Source organism: Pseudophryne corroboree, chromosome 5 (genome assembly GCF_028390025.1).
Source record: "Pseudophryne corroboree isolate aPseCor3 chromosome 5, aPseCor3.hap2, whole genome shotgun sequence".
NCBI classification, from domain to species: Eukaryota; Metazoa; Chordata; class Amphibia; order Anura; family Myobatrachidae; genus Pseudophryne; species Pseudophryne corroboree.
In genome coordinates this window covers 409,113,180-409,125,871 of record NC_086448.1, presented here as the reverse complement: position 1 = coordinate 409,125,871, position 12,692 = coordinate 409,113,180, and the positions used below count along the sequence as shown (strand labels likewise).

Here is a 12,692-nt window from a genome sequence, read left to right as displayed (position 1 = left end):
ACTTGGTACCTTAACCAGGCACTGGTCCACAAACAGCATGTAAACAAATCTCAGGCTCCCTGTCTCTAACCCACTGGCCCGCCCTTTATTGCCTAGCCACTAGTTGGTATCAGGAGCCCTGAGCCCTTGCCCTAACGAGCTTTATAAAAGTGTGGCACAGGTGTGCCTGATTGATGGGATTGTCTGCTCCAAAACCTGAAACGGACCTGCTTGGATGGGTGCCCGCCCACTCTCTCTCCCATCCAAACTCCAGGGACCCAAAACCGGTCATGCTAAGGCCAAATGACAACCTGCTGTGTCCCAACACCTCCCTGGGGCTTCCTCTTGGTCCATTCCTAAACCCAGGTAATTTGGCCGGGGCACCCGAACTGTTGTGCCCTGTCCTGCAACCCGGGGTAGAATCCGGACTGGGCTGCCACAATCCCCTCCTAAGCTTCGAGCCTACAGGTGAAGCTGAGTCCTTCTTTGGTGAACATACCTGCTTGCCAATCTCAGCAGGCGTACCCCTTTTTGGGTCGGTCTCTCCCCCAGTCCTCCTCTCCCCACTAGCTTCTCCACACAGAGCTCCACAGCTTCTGAGGAGAGGAACTTCATCGAAAGGGCACCCGCGTTGCCCTGTAATCCTCCTGCTCTGTGCTGAACCCTGAAGCGGTATGGCTGGAGGGCAAGGAACCACCGTGTTACCCGGGCATTGGTCTCCTTATTTAGGCCCATACATTGGAGCGGAGCATGATCGGTGATTAAGGTGAATTCACATCCCAGGAGATAGTACCTCAGAGTCTCTATTGCCCACTTGGTAGCATGGCGATCCTGCTCTACTGAGGCATATCGCTGTTTCCTGCTAAGGTAGAGGACTGGTCTCTCCTTCCTCACCTATCTCCTGAGACAACACTGCTCCGAGGCCTGTTACTGAAGCATCTGTCTGCAGGATGAACCTTTTACCGAAGTCTGGGGCTATCAACACTGGTGCTTTCCACAGGGCACTGTTTAAGTCCTTCCAGGCCTCATGTACCTGGAACTTCCACACAAGCTTGTCCGAACTTTGCTTTTTCAAGCAATCAGTGAGCTGAGCTGCTCTGGTGGCAAAGTTCAGAACAAACTAGTGGTAATATCCCACCAGGCCTAAGAAGGCCCTGAGTTGGGTCTTCCTCTCAGGCCTTGGCCAGGCAGCAACCGCCTCCATCTTATTGACCTGTGGTAAGATTTGGCCCCGGCCCACCACATACCCCAAGTACTTAGCCTCCAACATGCCTATCGCACACTTCTCTGGGTTGGCCTTGAAGCTGTGGAAGTGCCGAGTTTTTAAAACGGCTTCCACTTTGGCAAGATGAGATGCCCAGTCGTCACTGAAGATAACAATGTCATCTAGGTACGTCACTGCGTACTTTCGGTGGGGCTGGAGGAACTTATTCATTGCCCGCTGGAATGTGGCCTGGCCCCGTGAAGACCAAATGGCAAGACTCGATACTGAAATAGGCCATCTGGGGTGGAAAAGGTCATTTTCGCCTTGGCAGCCTCAGTGAGCAGAATCTGCCAATAGCCTTTGGTAAGGTCAAGAGTGGTCAAGTATTGGCTTTGGGCCAGTTGCTCGATCATCTATCTCATCAACGCGTGGCATGGGATAGGCATAAAAGTTAGACAGCTGGTACAACCTGCGGCCTGCGGAAGTCGTTGCAGAACCGCAGTGCTCCAGATGGCTTGGGAACTAGCACTATAGGGTTATTCCACCTGGTGGACTCTTCAATAACCCCTAGGCTATCCGGTATGGCCACAGATTGAGCACTACCCCCGGAGGAGTAACAATGTCATGCTTGATGATCTTAGTCCTCCCTGGAATCATTGAAAAGACGTCTAAATTCCACCTGACCATGTCTTGAGCTTGACGCGTCTTGACCTCGTCGAGACATCTGTCAATTGGGACTGCACATGATGAGATCTTGGCCACTCTTGCAGTTGCTGTCTCTGAGCTTTCCTTCCAAGGCTTCAGCAGATTTATATGATAGATCTGTGCAAGCTTCCTATTTTCCAGTAGGCTCACACGATAAGTTAGTGGCCCCACAGCCTCGAGTACTGTATATGGCCCTTGCCAATGTTCATACAGCTTGCCCTTCACTGTGGGTACCAGGACCAAGACCTTGTCCCCAGGGTTAAAACTCTGTTTCTCAGCCAGGATGTCATAATGATATTTCTGTCTAGACTGGGCCTGAGTCATATGGTCCCTGACCAATGGTGCTAGCTGCTGGAACCGCTCATAGAGCTGGTGGACGAACTGTACTATATTTGGCTCTGGTGACGACTGTTGTTCCCACCTCTCCTTTAGGAGGTCCAGAATTTCCCAGGGCTGTATGCCGTACAACAGTTCAAAGGGGCTAAAGCCAGTAGGGGACTGGGGAACCTCTCGGATGGCGAACATCTGAAAAGGTAGGAGATGAACAAATCCTTTTTGTCCTGGGCGACTGCCCTCCTGAGCATCTGCTTGAGTGTGCAGTTAAAACGCTCCACCAAGACATCAGTTTAGGGATGATACACTGAGGTGCAAATTTTTTAAACCCCGAGCATCCGATATAAGTTGCTCATCAGCCGGGACATAAAAGGGGTTCCCTGGTTAGTGAGAATCTCCTTGGGTATGACCAGGCGGAAGAAGATCAGCAATAGTTGTTTGGCAATGGTTGCTGTCTTCATATTCCATAGAAGTATAGCTTCAGGGTATCTTGTTGGCATATTTAAAGAGGACTAAGATATACTGGTGTCCCCTTGCTGATTTTTCCACCGGTCCCACAATATCCATCCCAATCCTTTCAAAGAAGACGGAGATTACCGGAAGAGGTGTGAGAGGAGCTCTGTACTGGGGCTTTGGTGCGGTACGCTGGCAGGTGGGACAATCCTGACAGTACTTTGCTACTGACGTCCGGATTCCTGGCCAGAAAAACTGCTGCTGTACCCTCTGCAGAGTTTTCTCCTCCCCCAATGTCCTCCCCACAACTGTGAATGGCCAGGCACCGTGGCACTATAAGCTGCTCGACTTTCTTACCCCATTCCTCAACAACCCTATATAGTAAATCCTTCTCTACTATGACATAAGAGCTGCCTCCTCCCGGGTAAGGGCAAAATACTTTTTCCATTATAACGACAAATGTTCTGGAAAGCATTTGCAAAGTTAGGGTCTTCCCGCTGGTCTCATCCGAAATCCTGAAGCGGCATGACAGTTCTTAATGTCCTTTTGTTACTCGCCTCCTCTGGGTCGGTTGGCTCTTCTGGAGTAATAATAATTATTAATAATAATAATAATAATAATAATAATTTTATTTATATAGCGCTCTTTCTCCAACAGGACTCAAGGCGCTTTACAGACATCAAAAACAATACACATAATACAGAAGATTTAAGTAATACAGCAATAGATAAGCCACACAGACATAAAAGAAAACCTTGAGCACACAGAAAGCATAATGCATAATGCAGGATTGGTGTAGGCATTTTGGGTAATAACTTCCAAGGGTTGTGTATTCCACCCTCACAAGGTACCAAGTGCGGCAGCCATCTTGGGCGCTCAGCGTAGGATTACCCAAGGTGGAATAGTCCACCCCTAGAAGAGATGACACAAAATGGGGGTGATTTCAGAGTCCTACAGTTTAGAGTAGGGTTCCAACAAAAAGCCACAAGGTCCATGTATTTTTCATCCCATCCACAAGTGTACCATATGGGGCAGCCATGTTGGGCGCACTTTGAAGAGTAGACATACTGACTCCACACAGACAGTCGGCTCCTGAAGAATTACTCTACCTTCGAGCTACGAAGCTGGGAGAGGAAGGCAGCTCCTTGAGTTGAAGCTCCAGCAGTTCCAACAGGTCAGGGAAATCCCGCCCCATGATCAAAGTGTAGGCTGAGTGCAGGGTGACGGCTGCCACCTGCTGGATTGTCTGTCCCCGATGTTGCACTGGAAACTGCACTCTGGGGTAGTTACGAGTGGCACCATGGACACAGAGCACCTCAACCGCAAGTAAGACCTTGTCAGCGCATTCAGGGACCGACCCCATAGAGATAATTGACAATTCACTCCTGGTATCGACAAGCTACTGGACTGGCCATGTTGCGATCTGGAGGGTCACCTGGAACAGGGAGGGCACAGATGAACCCTTGCTTCTGACACAGCTGTAGGCTGGTTGCCCTGATTTCCCTGCTCCGCACTCCATAGGCTCAGGCTGTTTGGTACTGTCCTTTCGGATGTGGCCCTGTTCCCTGCACTCATAGCAGATGACCAGATTGGTCCGGGCCCCCGTTTCCAGAGTTAGAAGGGTCCGAGGTCTTTGAACTGGTCGAGTATCTCAGTCTAAGGGCTTAGCCATTTTTCCCAGCATAGCATATCTCTCAATTGCGGCTGCTAGGTCCTCCATATATTGGGGATCAGCCTGGAGAACCCACCTCTGCACGCCTCTGTCTAAGACCCACACACACAGTGGTCTATGGCTATGGTCTCCACCACTTGGGAGGCCGTATTCCTCTTCGGCTGAAGCCAAGACCTTGCCATCTTTAGAAGTTCAGCCAGCTGGATTTGAGAATTCTCTGTCGTGGTCCAATGCCAGTCCTGGAGGCCTTGGTTACGCCGATGAGACCCAATATGGCAGCTTTAAGCTGCGAATAGGTGGATGCTTGGACTGCCAGGAGGTCATGGTACATTTTCTGGGGATCCCCCTGAAATATTGGGCCATCTTATTCTCCCAGCTATCTTCTGGCCATCCCAGGCGTGCTGCCGCACGCTCAAAGGTCCCCAGGTAGGCTTCCACATCGTCTGTGGGACACATCTTTTGCAACGGCCTAGGCTCCTGGTGATGCTGTCGCAGGAGACCCACTTCATCACAAATGAGGCGCAATGTTTCCAGCTGAGCCTGTACTTGTGTTTGGAGAAGCTGCATCTGGGATTGTTGCCCCGCAGCCACATTAGTTAGGGCCCTTAACAACTCTGCCCATGGTAGACGGGCTGGAAGCATGATATATGAACCTCGCATCCCTTAACATACACCACCAAATCCCAAACCAATAAAACAGAAAAAAAAACACTTGACACACACACCCTGGCTGGTTACTAACCTGACCAGAGGAAGTTTGCAGAGTCTGTGGAGACTGTCACAGCTCCGGCGGCTCCTGCAGACACTGGGTTCCCACTGCGCTTAGTGCGTCCAGTAGAAGGCCCCACGTTCGGCACCAATTCTAACAAAGCGACCTTCCACCAGACAAGATGCTGACAAAGTTGTGTAGGGAAAGCAGTCTATTTACTTCCACAGCACAGCAAACAGGTCTTTATCACGGCAAGTTTACTGGGTACCTTAGGCACCGGTCCACAAACAGCATGTACACAAATCTCAGGCTCCCTGTCTCTAACCCACTGGCCCGCCCTCTATCACCTGGCCACTTGTTGACATCAGGAGCCCTGAGCCTTGCCCTAACGAGCTTTATAAAAGTGTGGCACAGGTGTGCCTGATTGCTGGGATTGTCTGGGATTATCTCCCTCAATACTGGGTCTTTTCTAAGGATACACCAGTGTTTTCGGATGATTGATTTTACTTTTTTATAATTGGCTCCACAGGTGGTAATAAAGGCCAAATTATATCTATCCTTTTCTTGATGGTTTGGTTTCCTTTTTTGTAATAAATCCCTTCTATTCATTGCTTCCACTTCTTCCTTTGCTTTTCTTAGATGTTCTTCTGTATAGCCCTGTGACCGAAAGTTGTCCATCATGGCCTCACTTTGTTGAATATATTCTTCTGGGCTATTGCAGTTTCTTTTTATGCGTATCAATTGACTTTTTGGTATGCCTTTAATCCAGTTTGGATGATGTTGACTTTCCTTATTTATATACTGCTGGCAATCAGTAGGTTTCGTGTACCCTTTGGTGTTCAGCCGGTTGTTTTCCTTATAGATGGTAATATCCAAAAAATGTATACTTGTCTTGCTGATATCAAAGGTCAAATGAATGCCTGCATCAGTCATATTGAAATCATGACATAATGTCAATAGGTCATTTTCTGGCCCTTCCCATAGCAGTATGATATCATCGATGAATCTCTGCCAGAGGACCAAGTTCGACGCCACAGCCACATTTCCCCAAACATGGGCATTTTCCCAATGCGCCATGAAGAGGTTAGCGTAGCTGGGCGCGAACTTGGTCCCCATGGCAGTCCCCATCAGTTGTATATAATATTCTCCTTCAAAGAAAAAATAATTATTCTTAAGTATGAATCTGATACCTTCGATAATGAAATCTTTTACTTTTGACGAGATGGTGGATTGGTTCAAAAACCAACTGACTGCCTCTATACCTTTTTCATGTTCAATGGCAGTGTATAATGATGTTACATACGCAGTTCCTAAAAGGGTACCATCTGAAGCAGGTATGTTTTCTAATTTGTTGATAATATCAGTCGTATCTTTAATATATTACTTATTTTTTACGACCAATGGTTGTAGAAAACAATCTATCATCTCTGACAGATTGCTAGTAAGACTCCCAACACCTGCTATTATAGGTCTGCCTGGAGGTGCCGATATATCCTTATGCACCTTCGGCAGGATATAGATGCTGGGAGTCTTTGGATGTTCTATAAGGAGAAAGTCAAATTCCTGTTTTGTGATTGCTCCACTTTCTAGATGTTTGGTCAAGAATTTATGAAAATCTGTTTTTATACGCTGTGTGGGGTCAGTTTTTAGTTTCTTGTATATCTTGTAAATTCTTTTTAAATGCTTTTTATCATTTGTGTTATCTAAAATAAATTTTAACTTATTTAAAAAAAAATACTACACTATATATTCTTCTTTCCTCTGTTTATATGTATACCTATCCATAAGGAATCGTAAGATCTGAAGAAATTTGGAAGACAGCAAGATCAAAATTCAGTTACAGAGAAAACTTATGGGACAATCCTATAGACTTTTCCATCATTAACTAACATAAAGGTGGTAGCGCCAAAGATATTTTCAATTACTTATTTTTCTTTAGCTTTATATTGGTGATTGGGAATCACTAGAATATATCTAGGCTGCTTTTTTCCATCAAGCGCTATTTTTTATTCCTTTCTGTTTTTGTTATGAAAGTAATCAGTGCCTATTAATGCTCAGAAAAGATAGGTGGGAGAACAGATTACGGTACAGTGAACTTAAGGTGGTGAAGAGATTAAAACACACACTTTTCTCAAGTGGAAATCTTCAGTCCTTAGACCAGTAGTATTCACAATGATATGTAAAAGAGAAGAAACAACAAATAGTGTGTACTGTTTTAACCTATATGTACTCATAACATTTTGCTACTAAGTGGGTGTTAATGGAAATAATCCCAAAATGTCACACTCCACAATAATATAGCAGAGATCATTTTTACATATGTTTAATTAGTACATAAATAAATCCAAGGTTAAAATGAGCAGGTATCACACGTACAAAAACAAGAGTTTTAAAAGCTTATCTGTCCATCATAAGAGGGTTCAGGGCAATTCCAGACGCGTTTCGTCTTTACAGGCAAGACTTGATGAAGACACCCCATGATGAAGTCTTGCCTGTAAAGACGAAACACGTCGGGAATTGCCCTGGACAGATCCAAAACCAAAACCCAAAAGGATAGTTTTGGCAAAACCAATCCAGATCCAAAACACGAAAGGAGATCCATATCCAAAACCAAAACACAAAACCCAAAAAGTGTCTTGCTGCATGGTGTGCCTGGCTGCAAATATTCAAAGCCGGCAATCCCTCCATTAATTATTAAGAGTCCAGAGAGGGGAGGGGGTGATATATGTAGAGGATACTGGGCTTGATGGGAAGAGGAGCAGTGAAATGGAGGTGGGAGGGGCAAACACTAGGCAGGGAAAGGAGGGTGACACTATGAATGAGACTGAAAAACACTGTACTGGCAGGGGGCAGTTGGCCAATTGGGGAAAGAAGGAGGAGACACTGGGATGGTTAGGTGGGGGGCACTGGGCTGGGACAGGGGATGGTAGCACTGACCTGAGGTTGCTTGCCTGGCACACTCTATGCAGCACCACATGCACACACAGCAGCACTATGAGCAGCCACTCAGCATTCTCCTTAAGTACAGTATTCACTTGTGTCCCCCTTGCTCAATAACACCTATATTTAAATATATAAATAAACAGATCCTTATATGGAAATACTGTCAAACTACAAAACTAAATGAAATCACAAGACCTCTCACCCGGACTGTCTCTACTTCCCTTTTAAACTGAGTTCATTATCTGCTGCCAAGGGGATGCTGCAATTCCAGGCCAGGGCTCAGAGGCCTGGATGCTTGTCACAAAACCAGTGAAAGCCAAACTTGGTTACCTAACAAGCTACAGTGGCAGCTGTGTGTTTCCCTAACCGCTGCTCTCCCTCTCACCCAGATGTATGTGCACACTGTGTTTTATTGCTGAAATGGTCAATGCCACCGGCTGCTACAGGGTGGTGGTGCATGTACTGTAGCAGGCGTAATCCCTCCCAGACTCACTGGCAAGATTGTTGAGTCTATTTCCCTGTGGTTCAGTGTGGCGCCGCTCAGTGGGAGAAGAAGAGACTTGTTGCAGCAGCCCAGGCATCAGCTCATGCAGGAACAATCAGTGAGAAGCTGAGCTCAGCTGTGAGGTATGTAGGCGGGACTTCTCTCCAGAGCCAGCCTTAGGCATAGGCAAACTAAGCAAAATCCTAGGGTATTTGGTACACCTAGGGGTACAAGCAGCGTCTGCTGATTAAAATGATAAGCTACATGACTGTGCTCTGTTTTTATGACTGTGGCTGTATCTGCATACAAAATGCTACGTATCATTTCAATCAACAGAAGCTGCTTGTGCATCCTTGCCACATACAGTAGTAATGCAAATAAGATGCATTTTCATCAAAAAAGGCACCAGCTGACTCATGCTAGGCATCTCCTGTTGCATGGTGTATTGAGGCAAGATGTATGAGGACACACCTGTATCCAAGGTGAGGCAGAGTTCACAGTGTTAACAGCCATGTGAGTGCTGTGTACAGGTGGGTTGGTTGTGCAATAATGTTTGGCTTATGTGTAAGGGGCATTATGTGTATCATGTGTATAAATGCATTAATAATGTTCGGCAAATGTGTAAGGGGCACTATGTGTGTCATGTGTATAAGTGCACTAATAATGTGCTATATATGTGAAAAGGACATTTTGTGTGTCATTATGTGTATAAGGGCATTAATAATGTGCGGCATATGTGTAAGGGACATTATGTGTATAACTGCATTAACCTCTTCAGTGGTGAGTTTTCAGTTTAAAAACACACCCTGGGGGGTGTTTTTAAATTGACATGGAAGCGGAGGGGAAGGTGCAGGGAGGCGAGTGATGGAGCAGGGCGTTTTAAGTGGTGGCTAGCCCGGAAGATTTATGTGCATACCACCGAAGGGGTTAATAAAGGTTGGTATAATGTGTAAGGTGCATTATGTTTATAAGAACATTAATAATGTGTATCATATGTGCAGGGGCATTACTGTGTGTAGTTATGTGTATAAGGGCATTAATAATGTGCGGCATATGTATAAGAGACATTATGGGTATAAGCGCATTAATAAAGGTTGGCATATTGTGTAAGGTGCATTAGGTTTATAAGAACATTACTAATGTGTGTCATATGTGTGTCATATGTGTAAGGGGCATTACTGTGTGGTATTATGTGTATAAATGCATTACTAATGTGTGGCATTATGTGTATAAGGTGCTCTACTGTGAGGCGTAATGTATAGAAAGGGCACTACTGTGTGGTCTAATATGAATAAAGAGCAATATGGTGTGGTATAATGTGAATATGGGCACTACTGTGAGGAGTAACATATATAAGGTAAAGTGGTACTACTGTGTGATGTAACGTGAATTAGGGACACTATCGCATGATAAAATGTGAATAAAGTTGCACTGCTGTGTGGCAATGCCCCTTCCCAGTAAGAAAACACCCCGTTTTGGGCTGTGCACTGAATGTGTGCACTTTTTCCTATTTATGCTAGGGGGCACCAGCCAAAATCTTCCCTAGGGCATCATATTGCTTAGGGCCAGCTCTGCTTCTCTCCACTCTCTAGCTCCAGATCAGCGCTGACCGGCGGGAGGCGAGGAGGGGGAGGGGGAATAGAGGAAAAGTACTATAGTCACTGCTGCAGTGACTTGACCTGGGGTGTCATTCCGAGTTGATCACTCGCTAGCTGTTTTTTGCAGCCGTGCGAACGCATAGTCGCCGCCCACAGGGGACTGTATTTTAGCTTTGCAAGTGTGCGAATGCCTGTGCAGCCCATAGCAGCAGCATCCCCTGCACCTATGGTAGTTATGCCAACGATGCTAACCATTATCCCATCCATATTGCCCAGAAAGATTGAAGCAATACCATGTTCTAAGGGGTCATTCATATTAGCATACAAAAAAAAACTTTCCTTAGAATTGCTGTACAGCAAGCTTAAACAACATAGTTGATATAAAAATGTAAAAAGAATAGACAATCCTAACATGTACAGTTTGGAGCAGAGTAGGGAAAGGAAGAACATAATGGAAACTCTGAAATATACAGTATCAAGGGATTTTACAAGGTCCAGGAGGGAAACATTCTTCAAAGGAAGAGAAGTCTAAGAAACATGAGGCTATGCACTGAGACTGAAGGGGTGGTGGGGGGCGCGGTTCAGGGGAACCTTAAGGAAAAATGACTTCACAGAAAGGGTAGTGGATAGATGGTATAGCCTCCAATTAGAGTTGGCTGAGTCTAAGTTAGATATGCTTGGGATAGGCATATGAATATCCTTACAAAGAACTAAGGATCAAATAAGGTTGAAGTTACAAAAAGGGGCAGATAGATGGGCAAAGTGGTTCTTATCTGCCGTCAAATTCTCTGTTTCTATGTCATTCTAAAATACTGTATATATCCGCTAGCAGTGACTGTCAACAGATCTGAGTTCAAATTAGCTGAATAGTGACTTACCTTACACTGCTGAAAGAAGTAACTCAGGTTTTTAGGGTTCTTTCTCTCCTCCGGTACATGCGAAAATGCTGACAGAGAGGAGAGATGTGGCTGCCGACATTTCTTTGTTAAATATTCAGCTTTGAACTCATTTTCTTCTTTTGCTTCCATGTTCTGCTCTAACGATCAGCAACAAATGTGTATGAAGCCTTTTCTGTATCTCACTGCCTTCTTTCCTGTGCACCTAAAACTACTGAAGCGTTGCCTGGTTGCTAGGATCCAACACAGCACAACTCTGCCTGAGGCAATTACAATGTTGAATGCTCTTTAAAACAAACATCTCCACATAGTCTAGCTGTCTTATTCACTATGAAAATGAATATCTTTCTTTCTTGTATTGCTTTATATTAAGGTAATTTCATTAAACTAAAAACACATCTAGAAAAAAAATGTATATATACTGTATATATATATATATATATATATCTATCTGGAAAAAGAATTTAGGAGAATGCGCCCATAGTGCAAATCATTTTTTATTTTATGCATGCATCATTAGACACAAACAGGTAAAAGGTAAGTGTGTTCCCGTACCAGATAAGACCCACACTTTGGGCCAGTCACAGAGCATAAAAAACATCCACCAGGCAAACCTCCGCCTCTGTGTACGAACGCCAGGACCATGCACCGCGCCGATAATCCGGACCCGTCTGGCCACTTGCAGCGGACACAGGGAGAAGAAGGCCGAGTGGAACAGAAGCACACACGTCTGGCAGGCTCCGCCCCAACGCGTTTCGTGGATACTTCGTCAGGAGGCTGGCCTGTCAGACGTCAGTAATCTATTTAAAAGCCCCCATCTTAATTAAACACAGGTGGTATGAATCATCAATGACTATTTATGTCTCCAAAGCGCTTCAGAAAGACAGTTTTAACATAGATATATAGTGCGTGGGTTCTGGTAATAATAACATCTGCATAAAAGTATATAAACAGACAAACTGTTTAACAATATAAAACACAATAAAAATAATACATCATAAACAAACACGTAATAAAAAGGAAAAATATTTTTCATTGACTGCTAAATGGAACATCACATCAAACATACATGGTGGTTTCCCTTAGTAACCTGGAAGCACATATGTCTCATTTCTACCGCCTCCATGTCTCTGTATATTTGTAAGTTAATCACTATTCCTATCATGAGGAGAAAATCACAATCTGTAAGATCCCATTTATAAGTAAAGACAGGCATATATTGCACTCTCCATTTTAAAACGAAGTATATATATATATATATATATCTTTCTTATATAGTCATTGAAGAAGTATCTATATTAAGAATAAATTTATGAAAGAATGACTATATTCCCTATATTTAGAGATGTAGATATATAGCACACAAGACAAAAGGACAAAAAATACAATTATCACATGCCGCATAGCTTTAAATGAACAGATATTATTTCTCCCATTTTTTAATCAGTATCTCAAACAGGTTCTATAGACTATTGGGTCAAATAAATCCGAAGGATCCACACCTTCTGTTGTTAGCAGAATTATACACATCAGTTAGAAGCATTATTTATAAGCTTTAAACAAAGCTACAGGCTGAACGTTGTCATCAGCCACAAACCATTAGGTGCTTGCAGGAGAAAAAAGGAGAAAAGCCCACGGGTCACTAGCGTTCCCTAATAAAGGGGGTGATCTCGTAATTTTCGTTTAAACCACGTGGCACCAATGTGTTCAAAGTCA

At 44.6% G+C, this 12,692-nt stretch overlaps 1 protein-coding gene across 1 annotated transcript in view; it reads right to left on the bottom strand.

Moving 5' to 3' along the window:
* Positions 1–11,176, bottom strand: part of CFAP90 (cilia and flagella associated protein 90) — a 102,364-nt gene extending 91,188 nt beyond the window's left edge. Inside the window, exon 1 of the mRNA XM_063922766.1 lies at positions 10,959–11,176. Coding sequence (XP_063778836.1) covers positions 10,959–11,108 — 150 coding nt within the window. The 5' untranslated portion in view covers positions 11,109–11,176. The remainder of the gene's footprint in view (positions 1–10,958) is intronic.
* Between the last annotated feature and the right edge of the window lie 1,516 nt (positions 11,177–12,692).